The sequence below is a fragment of the Onychomys torridus genome, chromosome 4, assembly GCF_903995425.1.
Source record: "Onychomys torridus chromosome 4, mOncTor1.1, whole genome shotgun sequence".
NCBI classification, from domain to species: domain Eukaryota; kingdom Metazoa; phylum Chordata; class Mammalia; order Rodentia; family Cricetidae; genus Onychomys; species Onychomys torridus.
The window spans coordinates 52,947,918-52,972,663 of record NC_050446.1 but is presented as its reverse complement, the minus strand read 5'-3'; the positions used below and the strand labels follow the sequence as shown (position 1 = coordinate 52,972,663).

Sequence of the window (24,746 nt, the reverse complement as noted above, 5' to 3'; positions counted from 1 at the left end):
CCACCCAGAACTAGGGTTATAGGAGTGTACCAGATATCCAGTTTGCTATATGGGTGCAAACTCTAGTCCTCGTGATGTGCAGAAAGCACTCTTGATCACTGAGCCATCTCTTTCTCGTCCCCATAAGCTTCTTATTTTTCCATTAATTAGCATGCTGAAACTACTACTAGATTATGTATAGAACTAATGCTGAATGGACATCCAATGTCTTGTCAGATCAAGTCTGGGCACTCTGGAATCTGCTAGGTACTAATGAGAACAGAGAAAAACAATGGACTATCTGACTCTGAGTTACTCAGAGCTAACAAGCTTCTTAAAGGGGGACTCAACTTAGAAAGGGCTCTGACTTACATATTTGCTTGTGCCATAAAGCACATTGTGGTTGGTTGGTTCTGGCAAAACTGTATGCTCCATAAATGCCAGCCAACAGACCTCTACCATGTGCTAACATCCAGCCTTCAAGAGAATCTGAGCTAGGACTATGACTCCTCATGACTCCGTAAGAGAAACTGAATGCTCAAAGGCCATAACACTATATATCTGTGTCATCTGCTAATGAAACTTCTGACATTAAGACAAACTGATGAATACCACAGACTTTACAAAAGCAATTAAAATCCAGTGGTATGTGGGTTTTCTCTTATTGCTGACATTTAAAATGCCTGTTTTCTTTCTGTCTTGTTGGTTTTCTGTGATGGGGTCTGACCTTGTGGTTGTCGTGCATCGGCTGCCTGAGTGCTGGCATTAGAATCATGTCCAATATCCACCATGCTTGTTAGCAATGCCAGTTTTGGGGTTTTTTGTTTTGTTTTGTTTTAAATGCTAAAGGTTTGTCTACATAGTTTACCTAATAACTCTGAATGTTTAAACAGCTCTTTTGAGACTAGAAACTGAAAAGAAATTTCAATAACTAAAGTAAATAGACCACAAGAACTGGATTTAATCTGTCTTCAGGGCCATCAATCAGTTTGGTACACTTGAAATTTAAACCAGAGTAGAACTGAGTGTTTATACAACAGTGACCAAAGCAAGTGAAAAGGTTAAATAAAATGAGACATAAAAGTAAAAAAGAATAGAAAATTTTATCTTTCTTGAAGACTAAGAGCAATGTTTTATTGTTCTTTGTAATCCTGTTATATAACACACTATCTACCACATAGTAAGACAGTCAATAAATTTAGTTGAAGTAAAAAAAGAACTGAACTACAGCTATTTCTAAGACATTTGAAATACGGCATAGGGATTCAAAAGTCTAGTAAAGCAATGTAGTTTCTTTATTTCCTAGATTGTATTCACCCTGTGTTCCCTTTATCTCGGCAATACCCAGAGCTATTCTGTAGTGGACAGAAGGCATGACACACAACTCCAAGTTCTCATTTCTTCCAAATCTGAAGGACTCTCTAGACCTCACTGGTGATTCTCCACGGCAGTGACTGGCATTTAGCAATGCCTACAGACATGTCCAGCTGTCCTACTGGGGCAATTAGCATTGGCACTGTGCTGGGTAGTTTTATGTCAATTTGACACAATTTGACACAAGCTACAGTCATTTGAGAAGAGGGAACCCCCACTGAGAAATGCCCCCATAAGATTGGGCTGCAGGCAAGCCTGTGGGACACTTTCTTAATTAATCGATGGGGAAAGGCCTAGCCCATTTTGGGTGGTATCATCCCTGGGTTGAGCAAGCCAAAGGGAGCAAGTAAGCAAGCAGAACCCCTCTATGGCTCCAGGTTCAAGCCCCATTTGAATTCCTTTCCTGACTTCCTTCAGTGATGGACTACAATGTGAAAGTGTAATCCAAATAAAACATAAAGCCCTTTTCTCTCCAACTTGCTTTTTGGTCATGGTGTTTCATCATAGCAATAGCAATACCTATCCAAAAGACAGGCATCCACTGGGTGGGTGTAAGTCATGGATGCTGTTAAACATCCCAAAACTCATACAGCAGCAACCCACCAACAAAAAATTATCTGGCCAAAATTATAAATAATGCCAAGATTGAGGGACCCAAGGGTCTCTATGCTTCCAAGTGTTCACCACCTAGGGGCCCAACAGCTGACAGAAAGGTGCGCTTTCACTGCTAGAACTAACTGGATCAGCAGCAGCCAGGAGCACAGTTCTGCAAGAAAAATAGTGTAAATACAGACTGTTCATCACAGTGGCCACTAGATTACATGTAGACACAGAGCATTTGAAATGTGGTTCGTGTAACTAAGGGAGTTAATGTTTTAATTATAGAAATTTAAATAGAATAACAGCAGAAATAAAGTGTACCTAACAGATTTTTTTTTTTTTTTTTTTTTTTTGGTCTGTCTTTTCAAGATAAGGCTTCTCTGTATGTAGCCCTGGCTGTCCTGGAACTCATTTTGTAGACCAAACTTGGCCTCAACCTCATAGAGATCTGCCTGCCTCTGCCTCCCAAGTGCTGGAATTAAAGGTGTGTGCCACCACTGCCCAGCTCAGATATTATATTTTTTTAAACAGACACCATACTTGAAAATATCAATTAGAATTAATTTTGGTAACCACATGAAACAGATTATAAATCGTTAAGTACCTATAAGAATAAGATAATGTAATTTGGGCATCCTCACACTAACAACATCTTACTTTTATAAGGGTCTACATGAAAACTGCCAGGAAGAAAAAACTTCTCTTTAATGTCTCCCCCCGCACCCCAACAAAAAACAAAAAACCCAAACCCACGGTTGTTATTCAAGCCACCATCCTTTTCTAATTATTTCCCTCAGGCTGGAAGCTACTACAAACTCAGCACATGGGAGAACCGAACAGATACATGTTGTTATGGTCTTTTGAGGCTGAGCCTAGGTGGAGGGTGGTGAGCAGTGCACTCTGAATAGTCTTCCCTGTGAGTCTAAGTTTGCTGCACCTATGATAGGAATGAAAAGCTGTAATGTTCTGATACATTATGAACTACATTTGTTTTTAACTAACTGTTATTAGAATCTGTTTACATTGCTTCAGTAGAAAAATACTTTATGTAATACATAAGTTCTGGGAGAAAAAGCCGGCCATAAAGAAACTGAAAATAGCCGGGCGGTGGTGGTGCACACCTGTAATCCCAGCATTCGGGAGGCAGATGCAGGCAGATCTCTGAGAGTTCAAGGCCAGCCTGGGCTACCAAGTGAGTTCCAGGAAAGGCACAAAGCTACACAGAGAAACCCTGTCTCGAGAAAAAAAGAAAGGAAGGAAGGAAGGAAGGAAGGAAGGAAGGAAGGAAGGAAGGAAGGAAGGAAGGAAGAAAGAAAAGAAAAGAACCTGAAAACATTAACTCAAAAAGCAAAACAAACTTTCTGCTCTCATGGTGGTCATGATGTAAAGTCACTGTTGGCCACACTACTTAGCTGCTGGCTATCAGAGGACATGGCTTTGACACTGGTACAGTCAAGATGCTGGACTGCTTTGTCTCAAAAGCATCCATGTATTTATTACCTGTCTCTAGCCACTTCCCTAGCCCTGATTCCTAGAAACCACTAATCGTTTCTCAACCATTTTGTCATGTCAAAGCTGTTACAGAATCATAAAGGCAAGAGGCCATTGGAGACTGGCTTTTATACACTCAGCATAGTCCCAAAGAGATGAACCAAGTACAGTCAACAGTTCATTCCTTTTTGTTACTGAGGAGTATATTCCAGAGCATGGATCAGCAGGATTTATTTAGCCACACAGAGGCTAAAAGACATCCAGGCTGTTGTACCTCCATGTTTTACAGTTGAGACCAGTTAACCAAGTCTTCCTCTTAGGGACTATGCTTGTGGATCCAGTCCAGGAATTCTTTGCCTGGCTCTAGACCTGAAGACTTTCTCCTATGCTATTTTCCAATAGTTTTAGAATTTATCATGACCTATTTAGGGTTAATTTCTGTATAAATGTAGATTTAAGTCAATGTTCTTTTGTATGTACAGTTGTATACATGTGTGCTTACAGATGTACAGCTGTTCCAACATCATTTCCACTGGAGCGTTCCTGTCAAAATAATTTGGGCCCAGGTATATGGCCCAAGTTCTTTGTTCTCTATTCTCTTCCACAGATCTAACACTACAGTCTTGATTATTGAAGCTATATAATAAGGCTGAAAATCAGGAAACCTTTTTTCCTTTTTTCAAAATTATTTTAATTATCTAGTTCTTTTGTCTTATCATATAAAAATTAGGGTAATCTTTCCTAGATCCATTTAAAACCCTGCTAAAAGCTGGGCGGTGATGGTGCACACCTTTAATCCCAGTATTCAGGAGGCAGAAGCAGGCGGATTTCTGTGAGTTTGAAGATAGGCTGGTCTACAGAGTGAGTTCCAGGACAGCCAGAGCTACACAGAGAAACTCTGTCTCAATAAAATTCTAAAAGAAAATATGCTAAGAAGATAGATCAGTTTGGACAGAACTGACATTTTACCATGTAGTCTTCCCCACCAATGCAGGAGTAGGAATCTGACTTCCATTTCTGTACCCATGACGTCTTTGGTTTCTTCCCCTAGCATTCTTTTAACTTTTAGAATTAAAAAACCCTATGTGTATTTTCTTAGATTGAAGCCTAGTTATTTTACACATTTATTTCATTTTTTAGTAGTTGTGAATGTTGTTATGTTTTTGGTTTCTACATCTGTTGTTAATTTTTATATGGAATTTTGTATCCTGTGTTCTTGCTTGAATATTCTCTTGAGATTTTCTAGACAGAATCATGGAATGGCTGAAAAGGAACAGTTTATTTTCCTTCCTTCCTCCCTTCCTTCTTACCTCCCTCCCACCTTCTTCTCTACCTTCTATTTCACACTACAGGTTTTTAACAGATCCTCTTCTTGACCACTTTCTCAAACATTTCTGATACGACCAGTTTCTGCTCTGACCACAAGGGAGAAGAAAGCTAGTAACAGCTTTGATTTGCTTAGACACCAATATGTCAACTAAGATTGGTAAACTCACTCAGGGTATTCGCTTGCTGCCATAGAACTTGAAGAATAATTTCAGAAAATGAGTGACTTAAAATCCTAAGCCCAAGTTCAAGTTAAGTGTGTGGCCGACACAAGCTGTGCTGTTTAACCTAACCAGCACATCAGCTGCAGACACAAGAGCTATAGATGTTAAGCAGACTCACTATTTCCTTCAGCCTCAAGTCCCAGACTACATCTGTTTTCTCTGATACACAAAACCAGAGTGAAAATAGCTCCATTTATCACAGCATGATTGTAAACAGACAAACCAGCCTGTCTGTTTCCAGATAGCGAAAGCAACTGTTATTAATCACAATTACAGGCCAAACCCTCCAAGAGAAATTGCATCAATATTCTCTACTACTGAAACTAAAACAAAACAAAAACAACAAAAACCAAACAAACCACTACACCAACTGTCATGACACTGCCTGAAAGTCAATAAAGAAATATGCTGCTGAGGCCAGCTTCAATTTTCAGTTCAGGAGCAAATGAGGAAAACCTTTTATACATATTAGAAAAATAGTGGTCTCTCAAAAGCTTTATTGGAAAGCCTAGTAGCACAATTAAACATGCTATTTAAATTTTGGATTAAAAACACCTCTGCTTTATGAAACTATAATAGCAATGGACATTTGAAAATTTCAAATTAAATGATTAACTTCAGAGAAACTACCACAAAAAAAAAAACCAGACATTTTACTACAGCTAATTCAACTGCCAGTATTGTGAAAGAAATTTATTTTTCTTTGATGCATAAAAGACCTATAGAGTAAGACCTCTAAGCTATACATGAAAATACTAGTCAGACCCCCTTATATGTACACCTCTTTTCCAAATAAACTGCAACCCACTCTTCAGTGGTTGGTGCAAAAGATGAAGAAAATAAAGCAGAGTTCTACCTGGTACTCTCCTACTACTTGAAAAGTACACACTATAATGTTTCAGCATACATGCAAGGCACGGTAGATGCTATTCATGCATCACAGCCACATCCTATAAAGAACCTAGGAGGTGGTGAACTCTTGGATTGCAGTTGAGGACCACTGTAGCTCAGAGAACCTGCTTCCCTATGATCAGTAAATTTGGAGTTAGAAGTTCAACATATATTTGATTTCAAAGACTATATTCCTTTCCTATTTATAGCACCCTAAACTTATATGTACGTGTGTGTGTGTGTGTGTGTGTGTGTGTGTGTGCATGTGTGTGTGTGTATGTGAGTATGTATCATTCAATGCAGTCATAATTTTGACCACATATTAGAAAAATGTGCGTGTGTCTATATGCACATGTGTGGTGCTTAGGAATGAACCTAGGACCTTCTGCATCTGAGGTAAACGCTCACCATCCAACTACATTCCAAACATCATTCTAATCTTCATCTTGAGACAGGATCTCAATATAAATTGCCAAGAAAGACTTGAACTACCTCAATAACCCAAGAATGATGCGAACTTATGATCTTCCTTGAATATAGGATCATATTAATTATAAAAAGACTCGCTGGGCAGTGGTGGCAAACGCCTTTAATCCCAGCACTCGGGAGGCAGAGACAGGTGGATCTCTGTGAGTTTGAGGCCAGCCTGGGCTACCAAGTGAGTTCCAGGAAAGGCGCAAAGCTACACAGGGAAACCCTGTCTCGAAAAACAAAAACAACAACAACAACAAAAAAAAAACAAAAAAAGAGACTCAGTTTATTTTACAATACTTCTGTGAAAGTGTGTTAGCAGAGTCACTTACTCAGCAAAATATAATAACATGCTTACTCTGCATATTACTGAGTGCTCCTCATATGTGCAATTCACATTTTGTCTTAAAGTAGACAGTGCCCTCCTGTAATCCTTGTCCTTCAGGAAGAACTCCATGGATGAGTCACTTGTATTCTGGGGACTGGAGAATAGAATATGATCACAGAACTCTGTCACTGAACAGAATTCAAATTGGAAACAGTAAAAACTATACAAGTGAGCAGGGAACATCTTTAGGAAAGTGAGATCTTTACTGGAGACCTAAATGACCAGGAAAAGGGAGCCATGCAAATATCTATGAGGGGATCAGCAGAAAACAAAGGAAGAGCGTGAGCCATGAGAGAAAAGAGGCGAGGTCTGGGAAACAGCAGGAAAAATGGATCAGAGACAAGGACAGAGAGAGGGATGGACACACCACTGCATCCTTGAAGGCCTGAGGAGGGGTCTGGGTTTTGTTCTGAATGTGAAGAGACAACCTGATTTAAAGAAATGATTCCCAGGCAGTAAGAAAAGGGAGGAGGGATCAGGTGAGTTCAGAGGGTAGTACAGTGCACCAGCAGGAGACAGACTGGGACTAAGGTAGTAGTACCAGGAGAGGTGACGTCTTTTGGTACCTGGAGTATCAGCATAAATCTTCAAGATGGTTCTACATTGAGGGGCTAAGGCTGTCACTAAGGAAGTGAGTGAATAGGGGTGTGAAAGGATGCATTCTACTCTAGCAGCTTACCAAGACCGCACACTCACTTGATAGTGTACATGAGGGGGACTGGGCACCTCTCCAAGCCTAGGTTCTTTTTCTAAGCACTACAGGAAATCAGGTAGTTTGGAATTTGTTTTCATGCAGTCATTGTTTCTGATCACATAAAAAATAAGTATGACAACTGGAACAGAAATTTGAAAATGTGTCTTTCAATGTAGCAGCCTCTAAATTTTGTATGGAATCAAACCTTGCCACATTCTACTTCAAGCCAATAAATGGAATTTTTCCACTTGTAAAGTCTTTAACAAATGAAGATCTCTAAACCTAAAATATACACAAATTGTACAAGTAGCTTTATTGTAAGTGGAAATGTAATGAGAATGGCCCACACAGATTCAGATATTTGAATACTTGGTCCTCAGCTGGTAGAACTGTTCAGGAAGGATTAAGAGGCATGGTCTTGTTGGAGGAAGTGTGTTACTGGTGGTGGGCTTTGAGGTTTCAAAGGTCCATGCCATTCCTAACATCTGTCTCCTGGTTGTGTTTCAAAATGTAAGCTTTCAGCTACTGCCATGCCTGCCTACCTGCTGCCATGTCCACTATGGTGGTCCTAACCCTCTGAAGCTGTGAGCCCCAAATAAACTCTTTCTTCTATATGTTGCCTTGATCGTGGTGTTACCTACAAATAGAAATAATAACTAAAACACTGTAACATGAACTGCCCTGTACTGTTTCAGTACCTGATATTGAGATGTTAGATGCCCACAGTTAGGAAATACAAAACCAACAAGTAAATGACTTATGGGAAAGAACTACTAAGAATAACATCTATAATGAAGAAATTAAAACTTTGATTCCCTTCTGGGGCACTTGTTTAAAAGGTAATTATCTTAGATAATGTGGAAATTAAAGAAAAGGAGGATTTATAGTTTTAAAAGAAAACTAATACACAGTGTTTCTCTTCAAAGGCAGTCAACTTCAATCTTCTTAGATGTGAAGTCCTTTCAAATATTTTAGGATTCTTGGTTAAGGACAGGGACATGGAGAAATGAAGCCTTACGCCAGTGACAACAGCTGCTTAGTTTTGGGTTCCACTGGACACATGCATACAGCTACTCAGCAGCAAGTTGAAGAGGACTAAGGGGGAGTAAGTTCCACAGACCCCGAAAACACTTAACACTTCCCTTACCTTCTCGCCCCTCTCACAATCAGGCATTGGTTGTGTCTGTAGTTGTCTGGACAGTGCAGTCTGAAGTGAGGGAGACTACGCTAACAGCAGTGAGCCTGGCACAACCACACCAGTTTTGATCAGCAGTTTCTGAATGTAATACTTATTCTCCTGGACCAATCATGTAACAGCCTTGAGGAGAAGGGAAATCTTTTGAAATTCTCTAGCCTAGTTGGCCAGTAATATTTATATGGAGAAAACACATTATACAAGATTAAAGGCATTAAGTATACTTTGTATCAAAAAACAATATCTAAGGGCTAGAGAGGGAGCTCAGCTGTAAGGCCTGGGGCTCAGTCTCTATCACAAACAAAACCCACAGGGAGTAGTTACATACTTTACTTTGAAACCAAGGATTGATAGACCAATATATTACAGGGTAAGATTTACACTTTTCCCAACAGTTGCTTATTGATTTACTTGTGGTACTGAGTAATATATATATATAATATACACATAATATATTAATATGCTATACACATACACAACTTTTATAATTTTCACAAATAAGACCCAAGTTTCAAGTCTATCTACAGCAGGGTTTAGTCTACTTTTTCTGCAGTGAGTTCTTTAAAGGTCAGCACAGTTGTGCTCCAGAGACAGCAGCCCTCTGCATCTGAGAAGCAACTGCAGCATGTCTCCCTCTGGGTATCTTGTGGAGGCCCACAGAGGTTTCCTAGTGAGATCTGAGCTTGCTTTACCCAGCAGAGCTGCATTAGAGAATTGCTTGACCATGTGCTTGGATGGTTACCAGGTGACTGGAAGGGTCTACACTTGGCTGAGCTAGGGGGAGGTCTTTTGCTCCACCCTTTGGCATTACAACAAACAGACCTTTAGAAGAGACAGAGGGACTGGTGGATAATGACCCAGGCCCTCCTGAGGCTGTCCTGTGTTTCTATCTGTCTCTCTCCCTCTGTCCTTCTATCTAAATTATCCCTCACTCCCCACGAGTATCCTGGGGTAAAATGTGAGAGCCGGTCTCCTATCTGGCCTCCCACAGTACCTCAGACACAGCCACTCCCAAGAAGGCCTGAATATCCGCAGAGTTGAAAAAGAAACAGAGCTACTGACCACAGAAAGGCTACCAACATGGCTCTCCTCTGCACTGCTTCAGGACACTTGGTCACCTTCAATCTTGGCGAAATTTTTCACACTACAAAACGTGAGTGAACCAAGACCATCATTCCACAACCAAGGGAACAGCCCATTTATAATCAGTTCTCTGAATGCCAATTAGCTTCTACCACCCCTTCTCTACAGCCGGCCGTCCTCACTCCCTGTTCCCTCTCATATTTACCATAGCACACATCTTACTGTCCCTGATTTAAAGAAGCTCTCAGTTCCACTCAAAACATTGTCCACTTTCTTCTTTCTTCATTTGTCATTCTAACATCCACTAGTATCCCTGAGACCCTGCCTCAGTGAATGAGGTGTCCATCAAGGAAGATTCCCACTCAGCCTCAGGCATCAACATCCATGAGCACACAAGTGCACTCACACACGTAAGGAAACACACATACTCACACGTGCGTGCACACACACACAATCAAACACACAAAAAAAGGGAGGAAAAAAAGAACTTCTAAAGGAAAGAGTATATTCAGGAAAAGGAAACAAAGGATGAATTTATCCACTCTAATGTTCATTAGACAACGTATTCAACTTATTTGTGAGGGTTAAGAAAAAAAAGACATTAAAGATGAAACTGATGTGCAGTGTCTGAATTATCTTGCATCTCATTAATTAGCTTCATCAATCTTTTCCAGCCCTGCCTGTAAGGATGTTCTGTTGAAACAGGCACTCTACAGTGCACCCCTTCTCCACCACAACTCTTCCAATATCTCTATACACACAGAGGCAGAGTACCTCAGGTAGTTCCTGGTCCTAGTATACAGCAACACACAGAAAAAATCATTTTCCTCCTGCACCCCAACTTTCCAGCAAGCAAATGCAAATGACTTAAACACAAACGGACTGCATTTTCGATAACATGGTTATAAGGGAAATGAAAAAGGACAAGAGGCACATGGGGAGTCCAGGACAGGCTAGGAGTTGAATTTTTAGGTGATTATTTGTCCTCATACAACTCCCTAATTGTTTAAAAAATCTCTACATTTCTATTTTTTCAAAGCATAAAATTAGAGAGAAATATATCATAACTAGTTTCTGTTATAGAGAATCTGTGCATAATCTCAAAAATTACAATCTTAATAACAGAATGGCTGTTGTTTAAATTGTATAAGACTGTATCTTACAACTGCATTCTACTGCTTTCCTAAGCTTATTAAAATTCTTGTCAATTAATTTGCTGAGTTTGGGTAGGAACAAATATCTTTCAATATGTACAACTATTGATCATCTGTACTCCGATAGTGGCTGGAAAAAGATTATACAGGTTTTGTTTTTCTTTCCTTTCTTTAAAGCTTAGGCTGTTATGGTCAAATACCTCCCAGGTAAGATAATCTGCTCTCTAGTAACATGAGGTCTCTGAGAATTAGGAAAGTTGATAGGTTCCATACCAAGGCAGGCTTATCAAACCAAGCACTCTATTGGCTATAACACAATCTACCTACCTTGATCACAGTTATTCTAGTAACATAAAAATGTTTCCGGAATCTCAAGTACTCTCAAATTACTCATGTGATAACTCTCCCCGGGATTTGAACAAACCAAATATATTTAAAAGCAGGAATATTAGAAATTCTATACCACCCCCCTTTAAAAATACCTCCATGGTGATGTGACAGGCTCCCTCCATTGGCAAGGATTTCATCTCTAGCAGCTGCCTGTAATTGGAAACAACACAAAATGTTGCTGCTACTTGAATTTCATTTTGGAATGGCTAACATTTACTGACTTCTCCCCAGATGCCCAGAAAAGTACCAAGCAATTTGCTTGAATTCTTTCATTTATTTCTACTACACAGCCAGAAGCACTCTTATGGAGAACATCTCTTAGTTCAATCTCATGGAATAAATTATTTGTAGTTCTACAGACATATCTAAGAGGAAATGGAGGACAGGAGGGAAGGAGGAAGAAAGGGAGGCAGGAAAAAAGAACCCCAAGTTTCCATTTTGTCCCCTTGTTTAACTCCTCACATGCTAAGTCCTAACTATTCTTATGGCATGTACCTGTGTTGAAAGATAAACATATAACAAAATATAGACAGCATGTACAGTGAAGGGCAATGGAACCTGGGGCTGCCTTGGATCTTTCTGTTTCCCTTCTTCCCTACTTATGCCCTGGCCTGCTTTTAACTTTTTTTTTCTTTTAATTGAAAAAAAGTTTAAGTTAGTATACAAAATGCTGGGTTTCATTATGGCTTTTGATGCATATATTTAATTATATTTTCTATTATTAATGATTTGCTAATATTTAGCAGCCACAAGGTGAATACCTCCTGTGCCTTGAGCTTCTCAGACATGCTCATGTCTATAAACCTATCAATGGTGGCTGAGTAGGAGACTGCCCAGGTGGAACATATGGACCACATCTATGGCAAAGGACTTTGCAGGAGTCATTAGGACTTGGGAGTTGGTGTTTCTCATAATCATAAATATGCTAGCCTTTGCTCAAGAGCTTAACATTTCTGATACATCACTTCAAATAAAACAGCTCCTGAGTGAGTAACCGAGATGAGAAAATAGAAATAATTTCAATGTGTAGAATCCAAGGACGTTTTGTGTGTTTTGTGTTGAGATGAGGCTATGTAGCCCTGGTTGGCCTGGAACTCATTGTGCAAACCAGGCTGACCCTCAAGCTTGCTGCAGTCCTCCTGCCTCTACCTCCCCTATGCTTGAAAATACAGGTGTGTAACTACCACACCCAGCTAAGCAAGTAATTTTCATAGTCAGGCCAAAGAGATACAGATATATTCAAACCTCTGGGCAGATGAGATTCCTCAACGCATAAGGGCATTTGCTGCCCAGCCTGACCACCTGAGTCTTATCCCTGGGACCTGTATGGTGGAGAGAACAGCCAACTCCCCCAGGTTATCCTCTAACCTCCACTTGTGTGACACATATGTACCTGTGTACACACACACACAAACACACAAACAAACAAAGAATATACTTAAACTTCTGAGGATGATAGATATCATTGGCAGGCACATAATTAAATTAAAAAACTAGGGCACCTGTGTATCTAAATGATACATCTACTATGGATTCTTTCAGTTTAGTGGAGGAAATCTATGTTGCTTCTTAAGAAGGAATATAGCAGTTAACACCTGAGTCTATAAAAACCAGCAGCTTAAGGTTACTTAAGAAATGTAATTGAAACTGTTAGCAAATGAATCCCAAGGACCTTATACACAGTCGTATTATATAAAAATTCACAAGCATGGGAACATATTACAACGACGAAGACCAAGAACATGAGGGCTGCTGACCTCAACAACAGCTACCACCTGGAAATGCATGGACTGTCAAAGGAACATTAAAGACCCCTACAGTCATGAAGGTTCCTGTTGTTACTTAATTGGCTATAATGCACTGAAAGTAACAACCAAAGAGACACAGGCTTCAGGAATACCCAACATTAATTCAGACTGACAATTTGGTAAGTCAGTCAGTGGACTTAATATACCTTTCATTTCAATGGGCTAGAGACCAGGCCAACCATGTGTAACTAAGGTAACGCAAACTGAAATCCTTAAATTGGCACTAAAATTCATTTAAATTAATAAAGGAATATAAAAGCTTTATGCAAAATTACCTCAGTTTGTTCAAACACAGTCAGTGGGTCACTAATTCCCCTGTAGTTAAAGGCAAAATAGAAGTAGATACATGCACCTGCATCGTACGTCTGCGTTACCCTAAAAGACAAACGGACAAAGTCCCCACAGGGCTTTAAGTTCAGTGAAAACAGATTTAACATCCAGAAACTTCAAAGACAAGATCACTGCGAATCCACGCAAGGCACAACCTCATCCTCTCTCTCCAACCTCCTGCTCCCAGGGAAAAGGGCCCATTGGCTCTCCTTGCAGCTGTTGCCAAAACAGTTGAACTACGAATGCAGTGGAGAACAAGGGGTTTTGCTTTCACCTAAATGTGAGGTTAGTCAAGATTACAAATACATGGCTCAGCTCAGCCATTCTGTTTTACATCTAAAACTATAGGGAAATAAAGCAAAAAATGTTTATAAAATTCAGTACTTTGTGAAAAAAAAAAAACAAAACCCACCATTCTCAGTGAGTTTATTTAAGTTATCTACAAGTAACAGAACCTTATTTTAAGCAGCATTTAAACATTTAAAATGTAGTCAGTAAGTATTGGCATAAACTGCTTTAACATGCACAGTCAAAAATAACCTAACAAAAACCTGACTTAGAAGGTCCTCTTCTTGACAATGTAATTAACTTAACTTTTCCTCTGTTCCACTCAACTTCTGTACAATTAGTTCTTCAGGTAGGAAATAGAGAACAGTATTTGAAGCACAGTATCATTATTGCTCAAGTCTATACACAGGGATACATTTTGGATTACCACAGTAAACAGACATACTACACAAAGTATCTACCACCCATGAAGGCAACATCAGCAACAAGGAATTTGTTCCTTCATTGGTTCATTATTGTTTAGAGCAGAAATGTGAACTACATGAGAACAGGCAAATACCATGTACTTAAATTAATTTTCATTATTTAAAAAAACTACATTGATGATAAAACACAAACAAGCTATCACCTCTGCAAAATACATAAATGCTCTGAAAACAGTACCATGTGCTGTCATTTGATTGGGTTCTTGTGGATCAAGAAATTCTAGGCAGAAAAAAGTAAATCATTGAAGTGGAGGAAAAAATAGTTTAAATGTGCTAGAGAACTCACAAGCTCTCTACAGTCAATACAGGACACTTTGTAGAATACAAGAACAGGAGTGAGGAATGTTGACAATTTGATGCTCCGTTTAATGACATTTAAAAGGGCACATATCTTGAAACCCAATTAATATAATTCTATTATCTTTGTTATACTAGATAGAGACACTGGATGAATATGGAGATATATAAGTAATATCAACAGCTTTATGCAGCTTAAAAACCAGAATAGTAGGTCAATCAATAATAGAAAATACTGGCTTTTGCATTTTAATAATCATACTATGTAACCACGTAAGATATTGATAGTGGGAAAAGTGAGTGAGGTGGTATATGAAAATGTGATGGCCACTGCTAATTGTCAACCTGACAGAGTCTAGAGGAACCTAGGAGATGTGCCTACATGTAAGCCTGTGGGGGATGACTGTGATTATGTCAGCTGATACAGGAGAATTGATCTTAATTCAGACAGGACCATTCCCTGGGCAGAGGTCCTGGACCAAGTGGAAAGTTGGAAGTGAGCAGCAGCATGCATTTATCCTGTTTCCTAATTGTGTGTGTCATGTGACCAGTTGCTGGTGGCCCTGCTACCTTGACTTGCTCCCCATGAAGGACTGTATCTCAAATTGTGATCGAAAACACAAATCTCCATTCTTAAGTTGCTTTTATCAGAGTATTTGATCATAGAATCAAGAAAAAAATTAACAACTATACTATTTTACAATTTTTTATAAGTCTAGATTATTATCCATCCAAAGTTAAAAAATTTTTAAAACAAATGCAAATGATTTTCTAGTTGACCTGAAATGAACAAAACATCCATCTTATTCAGATGTTTAAAACAAACAATAGCCAGGCAGTGGTGACACAGGCCTTTAATCCCAGCACTTGGGAGGTAGAGCCAGGTGGATCTCTGTGAGTTCAAAGCCAGCCTGGTCTACAGAGCGAGTTCTAGGACAACCAGGACTATTATACAGAGAAACCTTTTGTGTGTGTGGTAGGGGGACACTTCTCAAACTGACTTGATGGAATATGATGATGAATTACAAATCTTCCAAACTTCTCAAAGTTAACAGAAAGAAGCATGGTTCAGAAGTGGGAGAAATGTTCAAACACCAAGTAGGATCAGACTTAAATACAGCTTCTTCACGAAGCTCACAATAATTAGAAAGTACTTGAAAAACAAATAAAATGATGAGCTCAAATGCAGTGGCATGACCTTAAAATACTATCTATGACTTCATGTGTATGTTATATGTGTAGATACAAAAGATATTGAGAACGTTAAGTTCTTAAATCATCTATGTAATAAATATCTAGGTTTTCAATATGCAATTAGGAAGCATGTAAAGGGAGTTCTGACAATCACAATCAAATCTCCAAATGCAAGCTATGGAGATATGGTAAAGGACCCAATCTAACAGAAGCAGCAAATACTTTTTACTGCACAGTTCAAACAGAATCTAATCTAAATTGTAATGGTCTTTTAGGCCAAATGTTAGCTGCCTCAGAACAGAAGAATGAACTGCCTAACAATGCTATGTCAATTTGCCAGCTGTGTTTTCGTCTAGTGCTAATTCACACTCATAAAAAAGATCCCTTGAACATTTACATTTAAGTTCCAGATTTACAAGTTTAAGAAAATTGGAGAACTATTTTAACTACAAGGTGCTGTGATCAGGAATAACCAACTTTCAAAAACAAAACTGAAGGATAAGTAAAGTGTCTTTATAGCAATTAAGAGTATATACTACTCATGAGAAAATCATTAACACCAATACACAGAATATGTAACCGAACTTTAATAGAACATTGCCACTGTGCTAGCTAGTTTTATGTCAACGTGACTCCAGTCATTTGGTAAGAGCAAACCTCAAAATGTCCCTACAAATTGGCCTATCATACATTTTCTTGACTACTGATTGGCGTGGGGGGTTAAGCCCACTGTGGGCGGTATCACCCCTGGGCTGGTGGCAGTCCTAGGTGCTATAAGAAAGCAGGCTAAGCAAGCCAGTGAGCAGCACTACTACATCAGGTCCTGCCCTGACTTCCCCCAGTGATAAAGTGAGACCTGAGAGTTGTAAGCTATAATAAACCCTTTCCTCCCCAAGCTGCTTTTGTTTATCACAGCAGTGGAAACCTTAACTAAGACAGTGTCTTTCAACAAATTCAGGATCAAAATATTACACCTTTGGCATTTGTATATAAGAACACACTAAAGTTTATAGCAAACATGATGGGCCTAACTGATCTAACCAAACTTGGCCTAACTCAATGTTTCAACAGAATGTGAAAAGATTAAACTATTGCTAAAGAGCAGAACAGTGCCTCCATTTTCAGATACATTCTGTCTTACACCAAATCTTTTAAAGTTGTCTAAACATTGTCATGGTGACAAGACAGCAGGCTGGCCAATTTCTGGGATGGAACAAAAACCTCAGGTATACCTCCCAGGTTGAGATTAAATAAGACAAATCAGAGAAACAAGCATTGCAAGCAGAAATACAGACAACCCTGAACTTAATGAGAGAGGTGTGTAAAAAAAAAAAAAAAAAAAAAAACTCATTGTGAGGTAAAATGTTGTGCACTGGGATATATCTAGCTATCAACCATCTTAGCTTAGCAGCCCTCCACCATGCTCAGTGCACCTGCAGGAGCCAACAGTTGGGAAAACTCATCAAGATGCAAACCTGTTCCACAGTACAAGCTCAACCATCCTGTGTAACTACTGCATGTTGTTCTGAGAGTGACAGGAAGGTTGGTGTGTTTCAGTACCATCCCGAAGTCACAGCACTGGAAGTCAGAGACAGGCTACACAGGGCACCTGGTGCAAAGGAACACTAGTTCCTCAGGTCTGCCACACTGCTTCCAAGTTACCTACATTTTATTCATTTTCCATTCTAAGTAGTTTGTATCTCTAGTAGTGAAGATATGTTCTTTGGAGCCGCTGCCCCCCGCCCCCCACCCCCAAAGATGCACAAACACAGCAAGAATGGGAGGCAGTTACACAATGCAGAATGGCGACTGGGGAACCCTTCTTTACGGCTCTCTCCTCTGATCTATTCTGAACACCATTTATTCTCCATTTGAAATCACCTTAATACCTTTCTAGAGAGTCAACTGTTCACCTGTGTCTTGACACATTTAACCTAGTGTTTACATATAAATTGAACACTGTAAGACTAAATGCAAAGGGCCCCTTCTCAGAAAAGCTTCCTTTGAGGCTGTTATTTTATAAAAAGGTTAAGATCAGTTAACCAATCACTGTCCAATACGGAAGACACTGATTACAGGTGGTTTTTTTTAAACTTAAAATAACTTTTTTTGATTTTACACATTTCAATTACTTCCTAACCAGTGTGGCTGTGGCTACCAAACTTCACAACAAAAACACAGAATACTTCTATTACCAAAGAAACATCTACTGGAAAGCAACAGGGTAATTATCACTTGAGTCTCTGACTCCTTTCGCTCTTTACTGTGTCCCATGCATTTAATCAATAATGAAAAGGGTCACACGCACAGGAAGACACGGGCCCAGACTGTTTCTACAGTTGACAGCTCTGGGCTCCCACCTCTAGTTTGCAGCTCCAGGGAGCAAGAGAGGCTTCCTTTGTCCAGGAGCTTGCACACTTGCTCTCCACAGCCATGAGGTCCTGAGAGGGCAGAAAGCTCACTCATGAGCCAGTGTCCCTTGTCTCAGGGGCTAAGGACTGGGGCACAGTCATGACAGGGTGGTGAGATGTTCTGAGAAGCTGGCCACATGGAACAGGCCAAACCTACTCCTCAGCTGGAGAACTGTATTTCACAACAGTTTAAAAACAATACTTTGGGAGCAGGGCGGCCCCGTGGGTGAAAGTATGCACTAGGCAAGCCTGACTACTTGAGTTTAATACCCAGACCCCAGAGTGGAAGGAGAGAATAAATTGTACGAAGTCCTCTGACTTCCATGTGCACATGGTGGCATGTGTGCCTACATTCACATACAGCACATACACACATATACAACAGTAAAGTTGAAAGCAGTACTTTCCAGAATGAGTCTATAAACAACTATGAAAACTTACCTGCATGTGGAAAGAGGTGCAAACTGAACACCCTTTTCTTTGCATTCCCTTTTTATTCTCTCTTTTACATTTCTGCACAGATCTATAACCCTAGAAGAGATAGTTGAATGCAACATTAAATTTCCTTATGCTATTTTTTTCATCAGTTCATATATTTACATATTTATTTAACTGACTGGCCTCCACAGTTAAAAGAACAGAAAGTGAACATTAGCAGGTAACAAGGAAATTTGTAATGCTGAAGTGTTAACTTATACTAATTTATTTTCCCAGTGACAAAGGACTAAAGGTTTGAGTCCACCTCAGAATGCAAATGCAAAGAAATGAAATCTTCCCTTTCACACCATATGATATTAGGAGTCAGGGTCTTGGCCTTTGGAAAGTAATCAGGTCATGAGGGTGAAGTCCTAATGGATGGAATTGGTATGTCGCAGAGAGATGAGAAAGCTTACTTCCAGGCACATGAGGACACAGGAGAAGGAGGTCTTCCATAAACCAAGAGGGCATTCACCAGCAATCCCAGACACCCAAAGCCCCTGACACCACACTTCAAAGTGAGGGGAAAAAGGACTCAGTTTAAAACATGTAAGCCAGCCAGTCTACAGCAGTCTATGTATCAATCCATTCTACGCCATCAGTAAGGGGCAGTGCGATGGTCAAGTCATCACTGAGAGAACTGACATGAGCTGCCTGCCTACTGCCCCAAAGGATCAATGGTGATCAGCTGACAATTCTCTTTAATTTTAAGATTTAGTCCCCTTGTTAAAATGTACTTTAAAAAATTGTAAAAAGAAGGGCTATGGTGGCACGTTAATTTAATCCAAATAGCAGAGGCTGTGGCAAAAAGATCACAAATTCTCTGAGCTACATGGCAGGTTCAAGGACAGCCAGACTCACACAGGTTGTTTGGGGGGGGTGCACTTTTTGGGGGACAGAATAACAGAGTAATCCTATAGAGTAGGTTCGTCTCAAATAATTCTTGGAATTTGACTACTAGTACACCAAAAGTCAAAGTCCACAGTAGATTAAGAAAATGTAGAAAAGACAGATACTTTCTAGAGGAAAAAATAAGATATGAGGAGAACAAGATGCTAAATATTTAATGCCTAAATAGTAGATTCAGAAAGATCTGCTGTAGTCTATACTTCATTAGTGATTGAAAAGAGTTCGTATGTTTTATAAAGGAAAGGTGAGCAATGGGTGGCAGTGGAGCACATCTTTAATCCCAGCACTCGGGAGGCAGAGCCAGGCAGGTCTCTATGAGTTTGAGGCCAGCCTGGTCTACAGAGCGAGATCCAGGACAGGCACCAACACTACACAGAGAAACCCTGTCTCAAAAAACCAAACACCCAAAAAAAAAAAAAAAAAAAAGGTGAAATAAAATACACTGATGATTTTCTTAAGAATGTATTGAAAGTTAACTCTTAAAAGTCCATGTTTGGGGTTGGGGATTTAGCTCAGTGGTAGAGTGCTTGCCTAGCAAGCGCAAGGCCCTGGGTTCTATACTCAGCTACACACACACACACACACACACACACACACACACACACACACACACACAAAGTCCATGTTTATAAAATTACTTCACAGTTTTTACTACTGATTCCCTGTACTGTGTGAGCATGCATAAATATAAATATATGTGTTTCCAGTAGAGAAACCCAAATAAATACTTTCCATGCATCCTATCCAGGACATTTTCTATCACATGATTTAGTACCAAAATTGTGCTTAAATATAAAAATAGAAATTATGCTTAGTATTTTAAACTGGATTTCTTTCAGAAATTATTTAAATGCAAGTAATCCTGTTAAAATCTATACACACACACACACACACACACACACACACACACACATCAAAGCTAAATGATATTTGGGGTGGGGGAGGAAGGCTTTCAAAAGAACATTAAGCATAATAAATCACCTAAGCCAAGTCACACTACAAAGTAGCATCTTGTGTTTGTTCACTAAGGGTCTTCAAAATGTTAACTTCAATATACTTGTTTGTTGGGTTCCAAGCAAATTGTGACCTTACTCCGGAAAAGGGGTGGGGTGAAGGTTGAAAGCAGTGGTATTCAGAACATGATACTAATTTAAACCTTCCTTATCTCAACGTTTCTTATAAAAATTTAAACTTTCCATATTCACACACAGATAAATTACATACCCACATATATGCATCAATTATAAAGTATATCAGAGTAAGTCCTTTTATTAGGTTTTACCTGTCCCAAGGAGCAGAAGTCTCAAAAGATTCTCCTACTATATAGTATTCCAAACCCAAATCCTGTAAAGACACACAAAAATCATGAAATTCAATGGATGCACTAATTGATAAACCACTAGAACTTCTGCAAGTTGTAGTAGTGCACTTCTGGTCTAACCTAACCTGCTGTTTGTCTCATAAGAACACTGGGAATGAGTGAGGTCACCCAGACTCAGAAGGCAAGCATGGTATGTACTCACTCATAAGTGGGTACTAGATGTAAAGCAAAGGATAACCAGACTACAACCCACAGCTCCAGAGAAGCCAGCTAACAAGGAAGACTCAAAGAGGGACGTATGGATTACTGTGGGAAGGAGAAATAGATGAGCTCTCCATGAGTAAACTGGGCATGAGGGGTGGGCAATGGAGGGTAGGGGATGGGGATGAGAGCATAAGGGAATGGGATGGTTGAGCTAGAACAGGAAAGCTGTGAATCAGATATCATGATAGAGGGAGACATCATGGGGATAGAGAGAAACTGGGTGCTAGGGAAGTTCCCAGGAATCCAGCTTGGACTACTAGAAATAGTGGAGAGAGTTCATGAACTGAACTGGCTTACCCCAGAGATCAGATAGGTGAATACCCTAACTGTCATCACAGAGCTCTGCTCCAGTAACTGATACAGGCAGATGCAGAGATCCACAGCCAAACACCAGGCAGAGCTCCAGGAGTCCGTCGGGGAGAGAGTAAAGGGATTCTATGAGCACATGCATCAAGATCACAATGGGGAAACCTTTAGAGATGACCAAATCAAACTAGGAACTCATGAAAGTTGGATCAATGGCTGTGGAGCCTGCATGGGACTCGGCTGGGCTCTCTGCAAGGGGAGACAGTTGTGTAACTTGATCTGCTTGGGGGCCCCCTGGTGGTAGGATGAGAATCCATCCCCCCACTACATATGATGGGACATCTTGTGAAGTGGAGGGGTTTGGACTGGACTGGGTGTGCCTCCTCATGGGAGGCCTTGCTTTGGGCGGGGGGAGTGGAAGGAGAGGCTGGGGAGCAGGAGAAGGGAAGAGGGGGATCTTTGATTGGTGTGTTGTAAAATGAATAGAAAATTTTTCTTAATGAAAAATTAAAAAAAAAAAAACAAAACACTGGGAAGTTGCCAGGTGTGGCATGACTTCTCTGAGGCTAGGAGCCTTGTCTGTGCTGCTCTCCACAGCCTCAGCAGCAGATAAAGCATCTGACACAGAGAAGGAACTCAAATAGTTCTCTAGTTACTGAAGTTTCTCTCTCCAGGAAAAGTTTATGAACATGTGGAAGAACAGATGTTTAGTAGACAAAATAGTAAAACAGCCAATATCAAATTGAGCATCACGGTGAAAAGATCGAGAGGTAGGACAGTGTGTACTGGGGGCACCTTTTTTCACATCAACTTTTAATTAGAAACACATCTGAAAATATAGCTAGGTATGGTGGTGCACGCCTTTAATCCCAGCACTCACTGCAGAGACAGGTGGATCTGAGTTCAAGGCCGGCCTAGTCTACAGAGTAAGGTCTCAAACAGCCAGGATTACACAGAGAAACTGTGTCTCGAAAAACCAAACCAACCAAAGAAAGAAAGGAAATATAGTAAAAACAATCACTTCAATTCCACTAAGTGTTGGGAGGACACTCCAAATCTACTGAACTAAATGTGTGTTCAGTGGTGCGTATTCCTTGTCTAGGAATCATTCCTGTGACAGCAGCAGTATGCACTAGGAAATGTATTTGAGATGACAGCAAACAGGAAGGCAAGGCACGGCAGGACCCACAAGGTAGAAGACGAAGCTGACTCTTGCAGACTGTCCTTCAGACATGTTGTGACATATGCACCTACACATGTACATATTCAAAACACAAAATAAATCAATGTAAGGGGGAAATGTAAAAATAAAGCAAATAAACCCAAGGAGAAAGATCCCTAAAACTTGCTTTTGTATTGGCCTGAAAATTAACTGGAACCTTAAAGACAGAATATTCTCCCAAAGTACATCATGCTGTACTTATTACAGTTGCATCAATTTTCTAGAATTCTGAATTCAGTGTTGTGGGAAATACACCTATCAATATATATATATATATATATATATATATATATATATATCTCCCTTACTATACTCAGAGAAAACATCTAATTATATAACTAATTCCCCCAGGAAGATCCAGGGATGTAACAGTCTACACAGATGACCCTGTCCATCCACTCCTTGCATGATCTATCTGCACATCTCCTGGTCAAGGTTCCTAACACAGGGAACAGTCAGTCTCCTTTCCCAGTAAGAATCCCTGGGGGTAGGATAACTGACTATTCACTACAATATGAAACAGACCTTAACTAGGACTAAAATTATCCAGAAATGAGAACACTGCATGCTTTTTGAGAACAATAAAAAAAATTATGTATATTTTTATAAATGTTTCCCTCAAAACAATTTCCAACTGGAAAATTAAAAAATTTGTCACTTGGGAAAGTCAAATTTTTAGTAAGGCAGCCAATACATCTTTTTAGATAAGATCATTAAAATCACTAATAGTTAAACTTTAAAATAAATAAATACGTAAATAAAAGTAACTTCAGCCAGAAAACAGTCAAGTCTGTAAGAGTAAAAATAGGAAAACAAAACTAAATGAACAAATTAAAAACTAAACCTTCAAAAGTCTGGTTTTGTGGCAGTAACTTACAGACTTGAAGGACGTATGAGCAATGAAACCCTCCTAAGCAGAGTACATGGTAACAAAGTCCGCAGTGTGCACACACACAGTTTCTGGCTTTTTATAGTTATCATCACTTCTGAAACAGTGACTACGTGGAATCAAGTACCGATTTTTAAAGAAAGGATAAAGATTATAAATCTTTAAGATGAATTATAAATCAAGTGAAGACCGTTGTTACATAGGACAGCTTGACTCCAATTCAAGTAATGTTAAGAAAGCCACACTCAGGTTTAGCCAGAGGCTGGCTCCATTTTTGGAAAGGCAGAAAGACATTAAATCATCCATAAGTTCCTCAAAAACACATACAAAAGTTTTAAAGGGGCTTCTAAAAAGTCATAGTAAACCCAGGCTTTCAAGTAAAACAATGTGCTAAGTTACAGTAGTTTCATACTTAGGAAAATAAAGCAATTTTATTCATTCTAAGCAAGAAAAACTATTATTTATAACCTAACTCAATGTGGAGGTCTGAATGAGAATGGCCCCATAGGCTCATATATTTGAATGCTTGGTCCCCAGTTCATAGAACTATTTGGGAAGGATTAGGAGGTGTGGCCTTGTTAGAGGAGGTGAGGCGCTACCTCCTACTTATGGATAAAGAGGTAAGCTCTCAGCTGCTGCTCCAGTGCCAAGCCTGCCTACCTGCCTGCCTGCTACCATGTTCCCTGCCATGATGATCATGGACTATAATCCTCTGCAACTGTGAGCACCACATTCAACGTTTCTTTTATGAGATGCCTTCCTTGATCATGGTGTTTTATCATGGCAACAGAAAAGTAATTAAGGGCTGGGGATTTAGCTCAGTGGTAGAGCACTTGCCTAGCAAGCGCAAGGCCCTGGGTTCGATCCTCAGCTCCAAAACAAAACAAAACAAAAAAAGAAAGAAAGAAAGAAAAGTAATTAATGTCAGAAATACAACTTACACGAATGTATGCAATGACATAAGTCAGCAAATAACCCCTCTGTCCATTATCTTCTCCAGCTGCCAGACCACTATAAAGAAAGAACAAACTGTCAATATATTTTAACTGAAGAAATAAATATAAAAAAGCCAAACTAATAACATCTCAAAATAACTGTTCAACAGATCAACAAGTTATAATCATTTTTATCTTAATTTCACAAATCATTGATATATCAGAGTTATTAAGACAACAAACTTGAGTAACAAATATGAAAACACTATTTTGGTTTTTTTGAGACAGGGTTCCTCTATGTAACAGAACCCTAGCTGTCCTGGAATTCACTTACGACTAGGGCAAAATGA

At 39.6% G+C, this 24,746-nt stretch overlaps 1 protein-coding gene across 1 annotated transcript in view; it reads right to left on the bottom strand.

Annotated features, from left to right (window-relative positions):
• Agps (alkylglycerone phosphate synthase) overlaps positions 1-24,746 on the bottom strand; it is a 101,666-nt gene that overhangs the window by 6,090 nt on the left and 70,830 nt on the right. The window contains exons 15-19 of the mRNA XM_036184086.1: positions 24,403-24,472; positions 20,742-20,803; positions 18,515-18,604; positions 13,344-13,443; positions 11,353-11,410 (exon numbers count right to left, since the gene is read on the bottom strand). Of these exons, the coding sequence (XP_036039979.1) occupies positions 11,353-11,410; positions 13,344-13,443; positions 18,515-18,604; positions 20,742-20,803; positions 24,403-24,472 (380 nt within the window). The remainder of the gene's footprint in view (positions 1-11,352; positions 11,411-13,343; positions 13,444-18,514; positions 18,605-20,741; positions 20,804-24,402; positions 24,473-24,746) is intronic.